General features: G+C 41.6%; 1 protein-coding gene across 1 annotated transcript in view; it reads right to left on the reverse strand.

Annotated features, from left to right (window-relative positions):
• Positions 1 to 205: 205 nt before the first annotated feature.
• The window catches only part of Tmem233 (transmembrane protein 233), a 38,901-nt gene continuing 17,778 nt past the window's right edge, over positions 206 to 21,328 (reverse strand). The window contains exons 2-3 of the mRNA XM_005396526.2: positions 12,212 to 12,348; positions 206 to 2,343 (exon numbers count right to left, since the gene is read on the reverse strand). Of these exons, the coding sequence (XP_005396583.1) occupies positions 2,337 to 2,343; positions 12,212 to 12,348 (144 nt within the window). The 3' untranslated portion in view covers positions 206 to 2,336. The remainder of the gene's footprint in view (positions 2,344 to 12,211; positions 12,349 to 21,328) is intronic.

The raw sequence follows: 21,328 nt of genomic DNA on the forward strand, positions 1-21,328 counted from the left end.
TAAAACAGAACCAACATTTGAGACGCTTCATAGAAGGGCATTGCAGGCCATGTTAGTTCAAAGTGGATGCCTCTCTAGCCCCATCCCTGCCCTCTCTATGGTCTTCTGTTCGGAAGGATGCTGAGATGGATGAGCACATTTTGGTTATGGACATGTCTAGGAGAATGGGAATCCCAAGAAAACATGACTCACACACCATAGTAGATAGTCTTACTTAAAACCGTTTTTATTCTGCCTCTCAGCAACACTTTTCATTTGATTTGGGTAAAAGACTAGGAAGGGACCCAAACACACATAAACAAACAACAAAATGTCAGAAACAATATCAAGATCCAATATACTGGAATGGCTCTAGCTAGCATCTCTGTGTGCTGAGAATTCATGTCCCTGACTTACTGTCCTCCTGGGACAAGCGCTGGCTCGTGATGGACGTCTGGATGAAATGACAGGTGGAATCTGGTGTCCATCAACTTTTATTATTTTGCTAGGCTCCAGTATTTTAACAAATGCCTGAGATTTAAAATGCTCTAAGAACCATGCTTTGTATTTGTACAGCACTTAGAATTCTCCTGCCAGGGAGCATCTTTTATGACAATTTTCATAACACCATGAGGTAAGTAGGCAAGCATTCTTATCTCCATTTTCCAGATGAAGAAATTTGAGCACAGACAGGCTAAGAAACTTGCTTAAAATCAGCTTGCATAGCTAGTTAACAAAAAAAATGTATTTTGACTCTTAGCCTTTTTTGTTTGTTTAACTAGAATAAGCTGCCTTTTCTTTTGAATCTAAAATTCGTTACCACTGTATTTCTAACACTACTTGTTGACCTGACTTTTGCTATTTATATACATATATTTCACGTGTTCCGTTAATGACCTGGTATTTGTCTTTGAGTCCATTTATTTTTAAGTAAGTTTATTTGAATAGAAACAATATAGCACACACATCTTGGCAAAGCCACAAATGGAAGGTAATAAATTAAATACCGTGAAAACAAAATAGTATCACTGAATTCTCTGTAGACACAGACCGGGTTTGAGGGCTGCTTTCTGTTTAAAAGGCCACAGTGTCAAAAAAGTGTTAAGGATCCGTTCTCTCCCAAACAAACTTTCTCCTTGCTGTAATCAGGATTGAAAAGGAACAGAAAAGGAGTTCTATGTGATTCCATATTAATTAGTGCTGTGCCTATGAACTAATCAGAAATGATCTGTGTACCACCAGTGGCACACATTCTGCAGAACACTGGCGGCACATCTGGCAGGCAGACTAACGGCGTCAGCAAACTAGCTCATTCAGACCTAAAGGATTTGCCTTTGACAGAAAAGTAATATGGGGGGGGTATTTCCAGGTGGCATCCAGGAAAACCAAAGATTGAAATGAGAGAGAGAGATAGATAGATAGATAGAGAGAGAGAGAGAGAGAGGCTGATTAGATACTAGGAGAGTGGGGGTTGGGGAGTGTATATTCTGTAAACACAGCCAGTTTATTCCCAAACTTGGCATTAAGAGGATGCTCTGAGCCTAGGATTGACCACTGAACACATTCTCAGAGTCTGCTTGAGTGAAGACTGAGGTTATGATCATATTGATCAATGAGGATGCAAGCAAGAAGGGGCTGGGGATTTAGCTCAGCTGCACAGCGCCTGCCTGGCAAGCACAAGGTTGTGAGTTTGATTCCCGGTCCCGGAAAAAAACCAAAAAAGAAAACAAAAAAAAAGGATGCAAGCAAGAAAGTTGCGGGTGAGGTGCTATGAGGAAAAATAAGGGTCAAGACAGAAGCGTAGAGGGTCTTCAGGTCTTTGACCACCTGGTTGGGGAGTTTTGGGGATGCTGATGGGGAAGCAGTCATTAAAGACTGTAGCGAACCTACAACATGGAAAAATGAAAGAAAAAAATCCATGAATTCAACTGCATTAGACAACTTTAAACATGCTGCAGATGTTGTATTTGACGCTATAAACACTAGCATCTTCCTGGGGCCTCCTATTCTGCCCAGATCCAGTCCCCTACCCAACGGAGAGGCACGGGTTTCTGGACGTCACCTCTGGAGAAGAAGATTGCACACGCAGAGCTTCGCTCGGTGGACACAGTGAGAGTTCGTTTTCTTCGTCTTCTTCTTCTTTTTATAAATCACTGACATTGGCTGATGCGGCTGTGTGGCTTGGATTTCCTAAATTGGGGACTTTTTGTTGTTGCTGCTCATTTGCCAGGGACCTGCCTCTGGAGAGTCCTGAGGAAGAGATCTCACAGTCTAAAGTCAAGGATCCATTCCTCACAAACTTCTTCGGGGGTGTGGACGAGGGTCATCCTCCATGCTTGCAACCAACCACGGGCTCCTCAGGCACTGTGTAGTACAGAGAGACAGAGTGAGAAAGAAAGCCTGCGACCGAGCCTCCCCAGTGGGCTTTCTGGGCTTGCCGATTCCTTACGCGATGGAGAGCATTTGGCTACACAAGTGCTGAAACTGACTGGTAGACCTGCATGCTTTTCACTCTGATGACGTCCATTTCATTTGGATCTATCTACATATCTATATCATCTATGTCTATATCTATCTATATTATCTATACCTGTATTATCTAACCTATATCTATCTCATTGAGCTACATCCCCATCCCAGTTTACATTGTTAATTTTGACACAGGATCTTGCTAAGTCACTAAGTCTCCCAAACGGGGCTGGAACTTTTCACCTTCCTGCCTCAGCCTTCCCCTACAGTGCTAGGATTGCAGGCACGTGTTTCCATGCCTGGCTTGGAAAACATATTTTATTTTACATGTGACACCTGCAAAACAACAAATGATACAGATGCAGAAAAATGTCTTGAGTATTTCTGAAACTGCTATCAGAAGCTTGGTGTGCATCCTCCAGGTACTTACCTCTGCATGGAGAAGTGACATACTCCTCGTGTGTGGTGACTGAACTAGATCATGCTGTATACAGTTGTCTACAAGGATTAGTCCTAAGACCCCTAAGGACACTAAAAGCAAAGGATGTTCGTGTCTCTTATGAAACAGCATGGTATTTCTGCACAACCCAGGCACAACTTCCTGTGCCCTTGAAATCATCTCTGTATAATAGCCAATGCAATGTAAATGCTAAGGGAGTAGTTGTTACACTGTATTGTTCAGGGAATAAGAGCAAGAAAAATGTCTGTATATGCTCAGTACAGATCCACGTATTTTTTTTCCCTTCTGTAGTTGGTTCGGTCTGCAAATGCAGAACTCGTGAATGTAAAGGGCCAATCGTACATTGTTCTGCTATTTCCTTTTTCTTCTTTTTATTTATTCCTTCATTTATTTAATTAATATTTACCAGCTGGACACCGCTCTAGGTGCTGATGACAGTAATCTCAACAGTTATACAGTGAGTATCGTGTGTCCTACGCTTTATGCAATTTAATCTAGGCCTTACGCTTTAGGCAGTTTAATCCTCCCAGCTCTAGGAGGTAGGTACTGTTCATACGTCCATTTCATGTAAGAGAACACTGAGGCAAATACTGGCTAAAAGACATGTCCAAGGACACAGAGCTGCTTAGATGTAGAACCTTGATGGAAACTCCAGCAGTCTAGCTAGCTTCAAAGTACTCATTCTCAGTTCTAGGCTCTATTATTATGGACAGTGACAGGAATGAAAATGTGTCTGGAGTTTTCATTTTAGTAGAGGGAAGTAGGTCATAAATACAAATTTATCAGGAAGTCATAAATGCTAGGACGACTGAATAAAGGGACAGCCTCTCTGCTAAGGTAATATATGAACAAGTACTTAGGGGAGAGATGGAAATAAGTTGCGTACATATTAGGGTGAAGACAGGTACAGGCAGAGGGAATAGCATGTGCAAAGGCCCTGAGGCAAAAAACATTCTACAGGAACATCCAATATGGCTGAGCTGGAGAATGAAGAGAGTGCTGGGAGATGAGGATAGATAATCAACAACTAGATCATATAGGGACTTGTAACATTATTAAGAAGGATGTTTCATGTTAAAGCTGCAGTGTCTTGTCTGACTTTATGTATAAACCACTGCTTATTTACTCTGCCTATTGATGGACATTTAGATGTTTTCAAGGTTTCCCTTATTTCAAACAAAGCTACTACAAGTATCCTTGTGTATCTGTGGTCCTGAGCTTTAAAACCTCCCAAATGCCTGGCCCATTACTAGGCCTGGAGATTCTAATTTAAATGGTCTGGGGTAAATTCTGGGCATTGATTTGTTTTTTAAAGCTCCTTAGGTGATTCTAATTTGTAGCTAGCATGGAGACTAACAGTTTCACATACATTTTTTTTGTCTTTTTGAGACAGGGTCTCACTATGCAGTTCAGGCTGGCCTCGAGCTCACTTTGTAGCCCAGGCTGGCCTCGAACTCACAACGATCCTCCTGCCTCAGCCTCCCGAGTGCTGGGATTGCAGTCATGCTCCACCACCCCTAGCCACCTACATTTTTGTACACCCGTATCTATGGGTGGATTTTGAGAAGTGGAATTGATAGGTTGGCAGGCATGTGGATTTTAAAATTCAATAAACATGAATGGCCTTCGGTAAACAAAAAATTGGCTCACAGTCCCTCCGTGGATACTAGATCAACAAAAGCTCAAGGCCCTTACATAAAATAGCCTAGTATTTGCATCTCACTGACACATATCCTCCTGTATACTTCAAATCATCTCTAGATTCCTTGTAATACCTATATAATGCATATGTTACATAAATAGTTGTTACAGAGTGTTGGTTAGAGAATAATGTAAAGAAAATGGTCAGTATAAGTTCAGTGCGGATATAATTTGTTTTTCCACATATTTTCCATCTGATTTTGGCTGAATCCATGGATGTGGAGCCCACAGATAGAGAGGGATGACTGTATATCCAAACTGGCTTTCCCCAAAACTGTCCCACCAGTAGTCCAGTGCCCAAGTTTTTCACACCTTGCCAACTTTGATATTATCCATCTCTTTAGCTGTTTCAGTCTGGCTGATAAAATAATATAGTATCTCGCTATAGCTCTAATCTGTGCTTCCCTATGGGTTTGAACATCTATTTTGCATTTATCCTGATTTCTTCAGAAATGATCCACTAGCTTATGTCCTTTTCACAGTAAAAATATTTCCATTGTTCCTGGCAACTTAAGTCTGACTTTTTCTCCTCCTCAACTTATCTGAGCCAACAAAGAAAAACTCTTCTGACCTTCTGGAAATAGGCACTCTTCCCCATTTTTCATTCTGAAATCACACACACACAAATTTTCCAAAGACACAGCTACACAAAAACAATTCCCAGGAAGCTTAGCTCTAGCCAGTGATAGAAGAGAGAAGATGGATTTGCTTTTGTTTTTGCAAAAAAGGCTAAGTTCCTTTTTCATGCTCACTGCAATATACTATATGTTTCCTTCTGATCCTGACACAATTGCAGGATATTTTGAAGCTAGGGAAGAATTCATATCAATTTGTTTCTAAGAGAGAGGTTTTCTCCGTATGGAAAGGGTTAATATTTCCTCAGTCTGTGCCTCCTAATGGAACACAGTCCTGGGGCTCTTAAACCTGCTTACAGGTCAAGTTCTGCCCTAAGAGAAACTTTGACGTGTACAGGATTTTATGAGTAATGAGCAAGCACTTTTAATACATGGCTGGTTGTGGACACGGCTGGTTCCATGTCTTCAGGATCACTTGGAGATTTAAGTTAAGAGATCACATTGTCTGTATACATTTAACATATGTTTCTTGAAAAGAGAAAAACAAAAACAAAAACAACGAACCATTCAAATGGAGCTGGAGGATCTGGCTGCAACTCCACTCAGTAGTCAGGAACATGGATGAGATAATTTCTGTTCCTTCTATGTGAGCGTGGAGCATGGTCCCAGGGTTTACAGAGACACCAAGAGCTTGAACACAGCCAACCACTTCATCAGGGCTCAAGTCAAGGGACTTCCTATCACTGGAGATCCTCGCTGGTTGTGTGGGCCTGATTAACAACTACACGTGAGTCTGAATAGGGTGCCCTCGAATGCATGCTCCCAAGAATGGTTATTCACAAATCTCCCCTCTCCCAAGTTTGGTTATTCTCAAAGCTCTCCTCAGGCTCTGACGTAAGAACTTCACTCCCAAGTAAAATGAAACTCCACTGTATCACCAGCACCATCTGAGGATGTCATTTTTGTGGCAGAGAAGGCTTGTCTCCTTTGTATCCAAACTTTGTCATGGTCAATTGATTCTTCTGAATTCTGTGGAACACTGGATAAATGATCATGACCCTGGCCAAACTTGGGAGGTATATGCATTTTCTAGGGAAGCAGCCATAATTGAAGCTGCTACTTGGTATCTTAACTGACATACTGAGATATAATAAGAAATAAATACTGGGTCTTTGCCCCTGTTTCGTGAGCACCTCACACCCTTACAGATAGGAGTACTAATTTAAGAGAATCTTTTATGCTAATAGTTGGTCTTTGACCTGAGCTCCTGACATAGAGCTTTTATTCTTTTTTTTTCTTTCTTTTGTGCTGGGGATTGAACCTCAGGCCTTGCACATACTGGGCAAGTGCTCTACCACTAAGCTACATCCCCAGCCCTCTGACGGAGCCTCTACATCCCTTCGAATTTCCTCAGTGATCTGAGCATCCTTTGGTCTAACAGAGACTCTTGGTGGGCTCCTGCATGCCTCAGGATGGGCCCTTGTTGCCAGCGGAACCAACCATGTGATTAGAAGAACTTTGTACCCCTCTTTCCCATCCTCCAGGGAGGGGAAAAGGGCTGAAGGTTGAGCTAATCACAAATGGTGATAATATAATCAATCATGCCTGCATATGGAGTCCTCCACAAAAACCCTGACATGGTTCTGAGAGCATCTGGGCCACTGGACACATGCCTGGGGTGTATCATGCATAGAGAAAACATGAAACTTCACACATTCCTGTATACCTTGCCCTTCCATTTCTTCCATCTGGGCATTCTGCTACATCTTTTTTTTTTTTTTTTTTTTGGCTTTTTGAGACAGGGTTTCGCTATGCAGTTCAGGCTGGCCTTGAGCTCACTTTGTAGCCTAGGCTGGTCTTGAACTCACAACGATCCTCCTGCCTCAGCCTCCCAAGTGCTGGAATTACAGGCATGCACCACCACGCCCAGCTCAGCTACATCTTTTGTAATACGCTTTACAACAAACAAGCAAATGAGTTTCCCTGGGTTCTGTGAACCACCCTGGCAAATTAAAAGAACCTGAAGAGGAGGTGATGGGAACCTCTGACAGAACTAGTCAGTCTGTCAGAAGCATGGGTCACAGTCTGGGCTTTACAAATTGCATCTGAAGTGGGGGACATCTTGTGGGAACAAGCCCGCTGCCCATGCGATATGACTGTAACCCTTGGTGTCAGAGTTGAGTTAAATTATAGGACACAGAGTTGAGTCTGCTGGAGAATTGCTTGCGTTGAGTAGCTAGGAGAAGAAAAACTGTTTAACACTTATATTAGGGATGTAAAAAAGTCTCATTTTGTGGCTTATGTCCATACAGGCAAGAATGTCCTCTCTTAATACTAGAATGGTGCCTCCGCAACTTGAGAACATTTAAAATTAATTCCGTGTATGTGTGTGTGTGTTGTTTATGATAATGCATAGTTCAAATCCAAGTGACTGGGGCCCAGGAATCTGCATCTTTATCAGCAGCCCAGCTGAATTTGTTGTCTTAGATCCAAACTTTGAGAACATGACCTCTGAGAATAACCTAACCTTGCTTGAATTCTCAAGGCACTAGCAAAGTAGAAGCCTGCATGAACTTATTAGGATTCATAAAAGTTCCAATGTTCAAACACTTCACCTAGGTGAGTAACCCCTCCACTTTCTCTAGCAATTTAAAGGCAGAGAATTTCCTGACCTTTGAGACGTGGCAAGTTCCTGCTTTCATTGAGATCAGAGCACTCTTGTGAACACAGTATTCTACCCAGAGCTACTGAATATTGCGGCTCAGTGATTCTCACTTCTCATGAATTCGATGATGTGAAACCCTGCCTTTGTTCATCCACCACGTGGATTGCATAGATAGCCTCCAAGATTAGAATGAATGAGTTTGGGGAAAGACTATCAAGAAAGTAAATGACCTGGGGTTTCAACTATTTGGGTACCAATCTCTTCCCCAATGTGTTCGTTACCATCTTCTCAATAAAGATAAAGATTAATTATTTATTTTTAAAAGTAATCAATTTTTTTTGCAATTCTGGGGATTCCAAACCCAGGGTCCTGAATACGCTAAGCAGGTGCTTTCCCACTGAGCCGTAATCCCAGCCCAAGACTCATGTTTTTTTCAAAGGCAAGGACTTCACAGTTTTTTCAAGGCAGTAGTTTACTTCAGGCTATATTTTTAAATGTAACCCAGAAATGGGTTTTTGTCTCATTCCTGGCTTGGCGTCCTCTGTAGTCAGATTCTCCCAGTTCCTCTTTGGTGTCTTCGGATTGTTACAGCAGGGCCTCTCCGGGTACATCTGCTAGGCGGTAACCTTATGCCTACCCCTGGCACTGACTTAGACGTTACAAGTTAGGATGATGAGTTTGCTGATGTAAACGAAAGCTGACCGCTCTGTTAACAGCTACCATCGGTGTGTTCTTCCTTTTGGACTTTGAAGGGAGGAGATTTGCCAGGGTTTGGCAATGAGGGTTCTGCTAACCATCAGGGTCTGAATCCCCAGAATGGGAGTGGGAAGCTGAAAAAAAAAAATCCATATTCCTGGGACTCATATCTGATTTGGCAAATTGGAATTTTTTGAGATGGGACTTGGATGAGAATTTCTTTTCAGCCTCTGTTATGTCAAAGGATTACTGAGAAATAGGCCACGTTATTCACCTTAATGGGAGATAAAATTTATTTAATTCCCTGAGGGTTACTTCCTCCTTCTCTCTGTCCCTCTTTATCTCTTCATCTGTGCCTCTCCTCCTTTCTCTTCATCCCTCTTTCCCTTTTTCTTTCTTTTTCTGTCCTTTTCTCTTTCCTCCCTCCCTCCCTCTTGCACATGCACGGCCAAGTTTAAATTTGAGTTTCTTCATGGATTCTAAACATGGAAATCTTTTTTCTTTGATAACATGGAGGGAAAGGCATCTAAAAGGAACCTGACCTTATAGAGACAGAAATAATTCTACTTTTATTTTATGGGTAGAGAAATGGAGTCACAGAGGATTTAATTAAGTTCCCAAATGGTCTGTGTGTTAGAAGTAGGATTTGGATTCTAATTTTCTCTCTCTCTCTCCTTTTTTTTTTTTTTTTTTTTTTTTTTTTGTCTTTTTGAGACAGAGTCTCACTACGCAGTTCAGGCTGGCCTTGAGCTCACTTTGTAGCTCAGGCTGGTGTCAAACTTGCAACGATCCTCCTGCCTCAGACTCCCAAGTGCTGAGATTACAGGTGTGTGCCACTGGATCCTACTTCTCTAACTAGGCTCTAACCACTGTGAAATGCTGCTGCTGTAGAAGGAGAAATGCAGAATTGACCCTTTTGTACTTTTTATTCTAAGAGAGTTTCAACCACAAGCACATACAGATCAGCATTTCTTCTCTAGCTGGAGACATTTATATTAAGAATGGAGAAAGTGCTCATAAATGAAAAATTCTGGGTTCCTTGTTAGTACTTGGAAAATTCTCATAGGCAAATTGGTCTTGGAAAGCCAAATTTGCCACCATGGATTGCAAAGTAAGTAGTACTCAAGCTGCAGATACAGTTATTGTTTTTGATTTATTTATATCTGGCCCTCCCCATTGCTTTAATAGAGTGACTTGGTTGTCAGCATCTAAAAATCAGATGGCTTTACATAAAAACCCAGATTTCCAACACCTCTTAATAAACAGGGGCTTCATGCTAAGTGGTACTAACTGGAGTAAAGTGGTGGCCTCTCCCTTTAAACTGTGCTGTCCGGGTCGCCGCAGCTCCCACCACTCTCCAGACTGTTTATTCATCAATGTTTCCTGCCTTTCTGACCCTGAGCCCTGATTTATCAAAAAAATTTTTTTTGAGAGAAGTTTCACTATGCAGTTCAGGCTGGACTTGAACTCACTTTGTAGCCCAGGCTGACCTGGAACTCACAGTGATCCTCCTGCCTCAGCCTCCCCAGTGCTGGGATTACAGGGGTGCTCCACCACACCCAGCTAAACTCTGGCTTTACCACTGACTAATTGGGAGACCTTAGACAAGTCACTTCACCTCTCTGAGCCTAAATTTCCTTATCTGCAAAATGGGGATAATAACTTCCTCTTTGGATTGCTGTAAGGATTCAGGGAGGATTAATTCATGTAAGAGCTTTGAATAGTACCTGGCACACAGCAAGGTCTAAGTCAGTGTCAGCTGCTATTATTATAACACACTCAGCTCAAACAGGGATCTGGGCAGTATGTATTTTCACAAGTCCCCAGGAGTTGAGCCAAGACTTGGCCTCATTCCTTTGGAACACTGTCCTTGGAGCCTGGTGCATGAGTGCAAATCTGGAACTCTTTTCAATGGCACCCTAAATTCTTAGGTGCTTTCTCATTCATGTTGATAATGGTCGTAATAATATGATTAAGAAATGGTCTGAAGATTTAGTGTACCAACCAGGGAACAGATGCCAAACAGTTCACAATTGACCTTTGCGGTAGCTTTATGAAATGGAAACTACTAGAACCCCCACCTTACAATTGAGGAAACTGAGGTTTGGAAGATTAAACAATTGGCTGGAGGGGAGTAAGTGGTCAGGGAAGACCTGCACAGGGCATCTGGTGCCAACCTGTACCATCAGCCACACACCCCATGGCTCCATGTACACACACACACACACACACACACGCACACACACACACAGCCTTATGTGAAGAATAAAGAAGGCTGTGCTCTCCAACCATGCTCTCCATCACAGGCTCATATGATCAAACTTCAGTTTGTTGATATTGGTACAAATCAGTTTGTTGATATGGATACAAATGTCATGAAACCAAGTAAACTTGTTTCCTTGGATGTCTTAGTGTCCCCTTCTCCATTTTTTCAACAAATCCACGTACTTTTCCTTTGGGGTTCTTCCTGGTAGGGTATCACCTCTTCCTTCCAGCTGCCATTGACTCTTCCTGGGTCTGGCTTGTCCAACAGGAAGGTGATCTACTGTGACATTTACATCCCTTGGTGGCCAAGACTGGGTTGCCCGGCCTGGCAGAATGGAGGATGTCTGCTTCCTCCCTCACCCACCTGGATGAGCCTCTTTGGTCCACCAAGCCAAAGAGGTTGGGTTTCTCAGCGCATGCAGATCTGTCGAAATGCTTTAGTCAAAGGTGGGGGAATATCCGTGCTTTTCTGGCAGAAAAGCTAAAGACTCTCTCAGCATTCCTAGCTGGGTGGCCAGGATTTACACAGAAGGCAGATGGATTTAGGCTTGCCCTTCTGGGACTGGGATGGCTATCACTTCACCTCCTCTGACAAACTTCCCCTGGGAAATGTCACTGGCTCCGGCAGAGGCAGCTCATCTCAGGTAACGAGAGAAGTCAGAAGAAATTTACCCAGCTCCAGGGAGAAACCTCAACAGCATCCATCTCTATGAGATGAGCACTCAGTGGTGATACCAGAAGGATGTGTTGGCTCTTCTGTCCTTTAATTAAAAACGATTCGGCCACTTTGAGGCAGAATCGCGCAGAAGTCATTCACAGAGCCCATGAGGTGATTGGTTTTACTTATTTAATTGTGAGTCTATGTGACATCTGTGGCACCCGGACCGAGGCAGGGAGAAGCCTACATGAGATTCTTGCTTCTTCTTCTCCTACTTTAGCCTGAGGACTCTTCCTGTTCTAGATCAGAGGCTTACAAACTGTGGACCACTGACAAAATGCCTGCTTCTGTAAATAAAGTATTATTGGAACACAGCCCTACGTGTTCATTTACATATTGTCTGCTTTTGTGCTAAAATGGCAGTGCTAAGTAGTTGTGATAGAAACTGTGACAGGGACCATATGACCTGCAAGGCCTAAAATATTTGCTATCTGGCCCTTTACAGAAAACATGAGTTGACCCCTGTTCTAGGTAGAATACATACAAGATGGCTGACTTTTAGTCAGCCTGGGATCCTGAATGAGTGCATGGAGGAGAGAACTTCCCCCCACCTACACGGCCCACGTCATATGAAGAGCCTTTTGTTTTGACTTGTTTGTTACTGCAGCAGATCCTAACCTATTCTAACAGATTCCACTGGGCACTCAAGGAAAATTGTTTAGGGATCCACACAGCTCACTTACTTCCTCGTGAAGTGCACCACACACGAGATGGTGATGATGATGAGGCCAATGATGATGGAGGCGATGGCCACCCACTTGGCATTCCGCCCCAGCCGCCTGGCTCCCTCGTAGTCTCCTTCGTTGTAGCTGTTCTGAGCCTGGGAAACACAAAGGAAGAGATGCTGACAACAGACAACCCACAAGAGAGGGGTGAAGATTCTCAGGCTGTTCCCGTAAAGCCACTCTACAAGGCCTTGGGGACTTTACTCCACTCCACGCCGGGCTGATGAGCAAGTGACATGGTTATTACCTCTTTCAGGAAGCCTTCCTTTAACTATGAGGCTGAATTCACCATCTCCTCTATACTTCCTGATTACTTTCACCTTATCATTTACCATCACATACTGAAGGGGTGGACCGAATTGTCCGTCTCTATGTCCAAGCCAAGGGCATTACTCATCCATACCCATAGGAAGGGCTTTCCAAGCTATCAAAATGTGGCACTGGTTGATAAGTAGCAGCTACCCTGAGGCTTGTCTTCCTTCCCCAAGGTCCTAGCCACCCTGGATCCTCCTGTGTACCCTCTGGACCACTACCAGACCAGCACTGTAAGGGTTATCCCTGGGCTCAGCCGAGAATCCTATATGATTCTGTAACCATGCCAAATTGTTAAATATTTAAGTACTGTCTTCGTTGCTAAGTACTTTGAATAGTGTCTGGCACATTTCAGGAGCTTAAGAAATATGTTACGAGCTGAATGGATGAGTGAGTGTATGTTTTCCCGCAAAATCTGAGTTCATTGTGGACAGCTTGGAGCTTCCTGTGCTGGCCCACTACCAGGTACAGAGTGGGACTGAGAGAATCCTTGCAGCATGGCTGCGTAGCCAAATCTCTCTCCTTTATAGTAAACCTTCTTTGTCACCCTACTGCTAAGAATCACCCAAAAGTTGTGCTGCAATCCAAAGAACACTGTTGTGTGTATTTTTTTGAAACAGGGACTCATTATGCAGTGCAGACTGGCCTCAAACTCATAAAGATCCTCCTGCCTCAGCCTCCCGAGTGCTAGGATAATAGGCTTGTGCCACCGCACCCTGTTGTATGTATTTAGTAGTTATGTTCAGAGGGACTGTCTCAGTGGTATAAACTGTAGATTTCATTGAGAGACTCTGTTCTTGATTCTGAAGTCACAGCACCTCAGAAGTCACTGTCCCCTTGCTGGACTTTAAGGGAGTTAGGCACAAGTTAGGCACTGTTCTGAGTCCGAGAAATACCAATAACAATAAACCAAATACCTCAGAGTTTTTTTGTTTTCTGAGCCTTTTACTAATTCTTGGAGTTCACAGCTTAGTCAGCAACAGACCAAGAGACTCAGTAATGAGGTGGGTTTGCTTTTAGGTATTTTGTGTGCAGGAGAGAGCAAGAAATCATCACCACGTCATGGGCTTCCTGCAAGGTGAGTTCTAGGATTGTGAGTCCTGGGTTCTAGAGTTCTCCAGCCTGAGGGTGCATTAGGGTGCAACAAGTGGATGTTTCTCTGGGCCCATACCGGAGAGATCCTGATTGAACTGGCGAAGGACAAGGTACCATCTTTTGATTGTGGTACATTATGCACACAATTTGCCATTTTGACCATTTGTAATTGTACAGGTCAACGGCTTAAGTACATTCATACTGTTGTGCAACCATCACCATCATTTATTCTCAGAACTTTTCATCTTCCCAAATGGAAACACCACTCCTGCTAAATGCTAGCTCCCCACCCGACCCTCCCCTCTGCCCCAGGCAATCACCATTCTATAGTATGACCCCATGACTCGCACTGTCCAGGGCACCGTATGTAAGTGGCATCACATAGTAACTGCCTTTTTGTGGCTGGCTTCTTTTACTCAGTCCAATGTCTTTGATGTTCTTCCACATGTCAGAATTCCCATCTTTTGTAAAGCTGAATAATATTCCATTATATGAACAGACTACATTTTCTGTATCTCTTTATTTATCTATGGACACTTGGGTTGCTTCTCTACTATTATGAAAGTTTCACTATGTTGAAAACCTTTGATCCAGGCAGCTATTCTTAATGTCTTGAAAGTCAAAATATTTGCCACCTTTAAACTTATACAAGGAAGTATGGAATATGTTTTGAAACTCAGAGAGATCTAAATTCAAATTCTATGTCATAGCAGCTGTGAGAACTAGGGAAAGTCATCAGTCTTTCTAAGCCTTATTTTTTCTCCTGTGAATATCCCCTCATATTACTACTGGGGCCAAGAGTAATGGCACCTTCACCATGTTGGAGGATCCAATGAATTAATGCATGTAAAGTGGTTCACACTGACCCAGGCACAGTATATGCTCAGTAAATGCTAGCTTTTACTGTAAATTGCCACTGCCTGCCTTGTTCTTATTTCTAAAGCTGAGATCTTTGGGTAGATAGAGAATCACGTCTATCTACTCCTTGCTAGATCAGAATTTTTGGAGACCCAGTTAGAGAAGCTGTTTTAAATGTTTCACAATCAAACTCACTGCATAGACTATTAGGAACCCCAAATTCAGAGCTCATAATCCAATTTAGAACTATGAAGATTCTCACCCCAAACTGATCACTATTGTTTTGTGCTTCCTAGAAAATACAGTTCAGAGATTAGTCATAGTGATGCTTTTGTGCTGCTATAACGAATGGAAAAATAGAGACAGACCCCTCTCCACAAACTATGTCAACTCTTGGCTTTTTGCTTTTTTCTTTTGTTTTTTTTTCCGGTACCGGGAATTGAACTCACAACCTCGCACTTGCCAAGCAGGTGCTGTGCAGCTGAGCTATATCCCCAACCCCCAACTCTTGGCTTTTTGGATAACGAAACAGTTTCATGTTCTCAGCAGCAGTGACCAGAATGGAAGAGGAAGAGCAGGTCTGGGCCATATTGAAAGGCAGGCACATCTATCACCTGTGCGTGGCCCACGAGCTCAGGTGACACGGAGGAGGTAACTGTGGGTCATCTGAGTTGTTGGGTGCAGGTCAGGGGATCATGCTGACCACCTGGCTGGGGATCTGGGTGAAAGCCCACGTCGATTCCTGCCCTATCTTCATCATCAGCTGCCAGGCTGCCATCTTGCCTACGACCCTCCGCTTTGCAAACCACCATCTTTCTGAGGATCGTGAGGGAGACCTTGAGTGAATTCAGAAATGGGACTGCTGTTGCCTTGAAAACAGATGAAAACCTATTTCAGTACCAAGTGTGGACTTGTCTCTTTCTACAGGAGTCCCCTTCTGAATCTATTTCCTCCTCTGGTGCTTGGAGATAGAGCTGCCCGCAGGTAAATCTGCTGAATAAATTCAAGGATACGTGGGAAGGATCAAGTAGAAATTTTAGAATTCTTAGATTTCTTTCTGAAGGAGTTTCATAGCTGAAGGTCTCAGGCTTAAAGGTAGAGAACAATAAACCAGAAGAAATTCTTTCTCTTTCCCTAAGATGTTGGCTGTATTTTTTTCCAACGCAGAGGACTGACCCCAGGGCCTCAAGCATCCTAGGCAAACACTCTACTACTGAGCTACACCCCTGGGCCTGAGCTGTAATTCTCTTCTTCTTCCACTTGGAATGTCATCCAAAGCACTTTTTGGCAGATGCCACAAACTGAAATGGTGGAAACTTATCTTAAAGAAAAATGTGGATTTCTGAATCTTTTTTTTTTTTTTTTTAAAGAGCTTAGGGTATAAATTATCTCATCTGGAGTGGAAGAACTAGAGAGAATCAGGATGGCTTTACGTATTCAAAATTTATATGATCTTACTTATTCTTTTCAAAAATTACTAATGCCATTCGTGAACATAGAAAACAGTTAAATGTTACGGAAACATATACAGCACATAGTAAAGCATTTCCCCTAATTTTGTTCCCTAGTTTTAGTGGTTTGGGGTATTTGTTTCTACATGTGTTTTTGCATGATTCTTGAAAAACACACTGACACATTCCCTTGCTTCCACTATGACTAAGCACATCATGTGTCACTGTTAGGAGAAAAAAAAAAAGCAATTTGCACCCTGAGATCAACAAAGTCAGTCTACCTAATCCAGATCCCTCAAATATTAAAACCGTGAGTATTTCCCATAAATCTCAGTGAACACAATTTCATCCCTGCCTATGGCAATGTCAAGGCCTAAACACACTTCCTTTGGGATACTGTAAACTCTTGAGAAAGATAGTGTACTGTTTTTTCCACGAAAAGATTAATATAAAACTTCCTGGTCACCTTGGCAACTTTGCATTTGTTTCTTTTAAATGCTTGTTTGATTTTTTTTTAAAAGGCTACTTGGCCTTTTGAGTGTCGGACTTCTTTCTGTTTCTTTTCAAGTAAATCTTTTGTTTTCTAAATGTTTTGGCTTCTGCTCTAATTTGAATCTTAAACGTTGCTAAAGCCCAATGTGCTAAAAGCTTGATCCCAGCTTGGGGTACTTTGGGAGGTGTTGGACCTTTTAAAAGGTGGGGAGAGATTTAGGTTGTTGGGGGCATGGTCTTCAAGGGAATCTGGAACCCTGGTGTCTCTGTCTATCTGTCTGTCTCTCTCTCTGTGTCTCTGTCTCTCTCTCTGTCTCTCTCTCTCCCCTAATCTCCCCAGAAGGTCAGTAACTTCACTCTTGCCGTGATCATGACACACTGCCTCACCATAGGCCCAAAGCAAAAAGGCCAACCAGCTGTGAACTGAAAACTTCAGACTGTGAACCAAATAAACCTTTTCTCTTTTTAAATTGATTATCCTGGGTTTTCTTTTTATAGTAATGAAAAAGCAGAACTTTTTCTTTTATAGTAACAGAAAGCTGAACTAATACAGACTCATTGTTCCCTTGCCAGAATAACGATATTATTATATAACATTTATTGACCATTTATTATATGCCAGGCACCGTATTAAATAGTTTTCAAGAATTAGCTCATTGATCCTCGTGACAATCCTACAAGGAAGGAGGCCTCTTTTTCCATTTTACTGATGACAAAACTAAGGCACAGAGGAGTTAAAGCAATTCACCCAAAGTCACACAGCTAGTTGGGTGAAGTCTGTATGTATTTATACACAAACGTGTGCATGCAGGTGCACAGGTACAGATAGATTTTTTATTTCCTTTTTTTTCTTTTACTTTGTTCCAAAAATATGGACAATATCACACTACACCTGTCCTGAAGCTTGCTATTTCCCACTTCCTATTGAGTGGCCAAACTTCCAAGCTAATGCTTCTGGATATGTCTCATTCCCCATTTCCTTCTCTATTCATGACTTAAAATGATGAGTTTTACCAATAGACTTCTTAACATTGCATCATCATTGTATTCTTGTTGAGGGGGACTCTTCATTAATCATGGCACAATCTTTGTTACTTTTCATTTTCAAGTAGCTTCGTATTTACAAGTATTATATATAAGTACTATACTTACTAAGAGTATAGATCCTTTTGATGGATTCATATTCAATTTAAGTACACTTCACCATTAGACATTTTAGTTATCTAAAGTTTGTTGAGATTATATAATGCAATGGGTTATCAGTCTCTCTATCAATCTATCAATCTATCTATCTATCTATCTGTCTACCTATCTACTTATCTAATCCACCATCTGTCTATCTACATGTATTTTTTTCCTGGTGCTGAGGATTGAATCCAGGGCTTCACATATGACAGGCAAATGCTCTACCACTACTTAGATTCCCCAACCCTTAGTATATCTTTTGCATACATCTGATCCTTCCATAGGATAGATTCCTGGGAATGAGACTGAGAGTTAGAGGGTCTATGATTTACATTTGGAGAGTCAAACTGCCCTGCAGAAAGGTTACGTAAGTCTGCGCTTCCACTAAAAGGTTGTAAGTGTCTTTCCCCCGCTCATCCTTACCAATGTTGTACATTATCAATCTGTTTTTTCTCATTCTAAAGGGCAAAAAAGAATCTTATTTTTTATTTTAAAGAGAAAAAAAAATAACAAAATTACAACCACAAAGACAAAAACAAAACAACACAAAAGCAATAAAATGATACATAATTTCAAAAGAAGATAGGAAATTAACAATGGTTGTTATATTACATATTGTTATCTTCAACGAAGTTGCTCAGATTATCAGATGTAAGCATGCAAGATTGATCAAACCATTAAAGAGAATAAAAAATAATAAAAAACATTAAAAACAATTCAGAGCTTCACTGAACAAGATGGTTGGAATTCAACAACTGTTGTTGTTATATCACATATTGTCATCTTCAAATTAGTTGTTCAGATTACCAGATATAAGCATGCAAAATTGGTCAAAAAAGTTTAAGCTTTAACTGTTCCTTTCAGTGAACCATTAGACATCATCAGTACAATTATCCCAGCTATCCTTGTATATATATGTATATATATATTTCTTCTTTTCTCTTTCCCCTCATCCCAGTTGTTTCTTCCCTTTGAGTAATTTCTTTCCCTTTCACAATATCAATTGTACATTTTGGATTTGATTTACTCTGGAGTATAGTATGGTACAACCACTGTGGAACTCAGTGCGGAAATTCCTCAAAAAACTAGGATTAGAGGTCCCATTTGACCCAGCTATTCCTCTTCTGGGTATTTTCCCAGAAGAATTGAAAACATCACACCACAGAATATATGTGCACCCAGATTTATAGCAGCGCAGTCTTGGAAACAGCGCAAATGCCCATCAACTGAGGAAAGTATAAGAAAATGTGGTATTTTTATACAATGGAGTATTCTCACCTATAAAAAAGATAAATGAGAGGCTTTTATAGGTAAATGGATGCAGTTAGAGACCATACTTATAGATGAAATAAATCAGACCTTCATGTGTAAACACCGCATTGTCTCTCTAGTGTAAAAACCTGAAAGAGTAAATAAAACCTGAAAAGTACAAAAAAAACTTAAAATAACATTTTTTAGTTAATGGTGAAGGTGAGCCATCTTTTTATCTTTTAGATCTTGGCTCCAATGTGATCTCCTCAAAGAGGCCTTTTCAGACCAACTAATTTGGTAACCGACACAGCACTTAGAGCCCAGGAGCTCAATACATATTTGTTGAGCGAATAAATGACTACGTGAGTGAATGTTAACTGATTGTGTATATCTCCTCTTGATGAATTTTAGCTCGTGTCCTTTGCCTAGATTTCTGTTGGTTTGTCTTATTGATTTGTGGAAACATTTTATGTACTAAAGATCAGTGTTCTGTAACAGAAACACAATGGAAGCCACATAGCTGATTATAAATTTTCTAGTAGTCATGTTGAAAAAGTAAAAGTGAACAAAATTAACTTTAATAATATATATTTTATTAAATTCAACATGTCCAAAATATTATCATTACAACATGTTAAACTAATCACTTTTCAAGTGCTCAGTAGACAACTGTACTGAGTAGCATGGGAAATAATACTCCTCTTTTTTTTTTTTTTTGTTTTTCTCCAGTACCGGGAACCGCACTCACAACCTTGCGCTTGCCAGGCAGGCGCTTTTGCCCTGAGCTAGATCCCCAGCCCCGATAATACTCCTCTGTGTGGTATTTATTTGGCAAAATTTTCTCCTGGTATATTATTATTCTATTTTATTTTAGTTTAGTTTAGTTTAGGTGCTGGCAATTGAACTTAGGACCTTGCGCTTGCCAGGCATGCACTTGTGCCACTGAGCTATATCCCCAGCCCTGTTATTCTTTTAAAAACATGATTATTACAACTTTGATTTTGATACAGCTTAAGGCTCACACGAAGTCACAAAGATAGTGACTTCAGTCAGTATCCCCTCCTGATGGTATCCTAGGTAACCACAGCACTTTGTCAAAACATGGAAAGTGACACTAGTACAAAGTAACTCAGGTACAGAATTATTCAGGTTTCACCCATTTTTACATGCACTCTTTTTTTGCATGTTTACAGTTCTACACAGTTTTGTAGAACTTTGTGCACTCCAGTAACTATGGCTGCAATCAGGATACAGCGCTGCCCCATTACTACAAAGACGTTCCCTCAGTTATTCAATTGAAGTCATGCTCTACCTCCATGCACTCCCCTTCTGCTCTGTTCTGTTCTGTTCTGTTCTGTTCTGTTCTGTTCTGTTCTGTTCTGTTCTGTTCGTTCTGTTCTGTTCTTAGATAGGGTCTTGCTAAATTGCCCAGGCTGACCTGGAATTTAGAATCCTCCTGCCTCAGCCTCCTAATTAGCTGGGATTACAGGTGTGTTCCACTACACCTGGCTGCCCAGTGCCTTTTCACTTGTGGTATTTTGATGATGCCTGGAGTTTCAAGGCTATAGAACTCACAATTTCATCAAATAACTGCTTTTGAGTGCTAAGCAGCCAATGACTATTTGTTTATTCCACGAAGTATGTTAAAAAGAAGTGCTTTTAATTTCATCCCAGCTTTTATTTTCCTCTGCAATGAAAATGAACTTTTATCAGAATATAGAACAAATGGGTCTCTCACATATTTTGTAAGCACTCCAGAATTCTCTGCAGTGTCTCTTTGTTTTTTTTTTTTCTGTGCCTTGAGCTCACGCTTGCAAAATACAAGAGTCAGCACAAAACCTAGCAAGAACACCCCGGTTTATATCACGTGCCTTGAGCCAGTGAGTGTCACACCTCAACAAAAAAGTGTGCAAGGTCCTCCCTCTGGTAGTAAACCTAATGACACCACAGTCCTTGCATATGGTTATTTGGAGAGTATTTGTACACCTCTTTCCTGGATGGACACATGATACAAAACCACCAAAGGAAAGTTGGTCAGGAGCCAGAAGGGAGGGTGTCTGATTCTATGCTGAAGCTTAAGGAGGCTGAAGCGAGGAGCAGCAAGACTGTTGCGAGGCCCTTCCATGACTCCTGGCACACATCCCTGTCAAAGGCACACAGCCCTGCACCCACGCTTAAGAAGGACACAGTGATCCATCAATTCTGACAGTCTGGCTCTGATGTTCCAGGAGTTTGTGATACTTACTCCACTGTTGTAAGTTAGGGAAAAGTGGGAAGTACTTTACCACTTCCCTCTGATCTGCAGAGCACGACAGTTGCTACATCCCACCTGATACCCTACACAGAGCAGCATCACCTATGGGATTGTTGCCAGTGAGAACCAGGGAGCAAACTCTCCAAAGTTATATCTTTTTTTTTTTTTTTTTTTTTT

Source organism: Chinchilla lanigera, unplaced genomic scaffold, assembly GCF_000276665.1.
Source record: "Chinchilla lanigera isolate Chin_1 unplaced genomic scaffold, ChiLan1.0 scaffold00054, whole genome shotgun sequence".
Classification (NCBI taxonomy): Eukaryota; Metazoa; Chordata; class Mammalia; order Rodentia; family Chinchillidae; genus Chinchilla; species Chinchilla lanigera.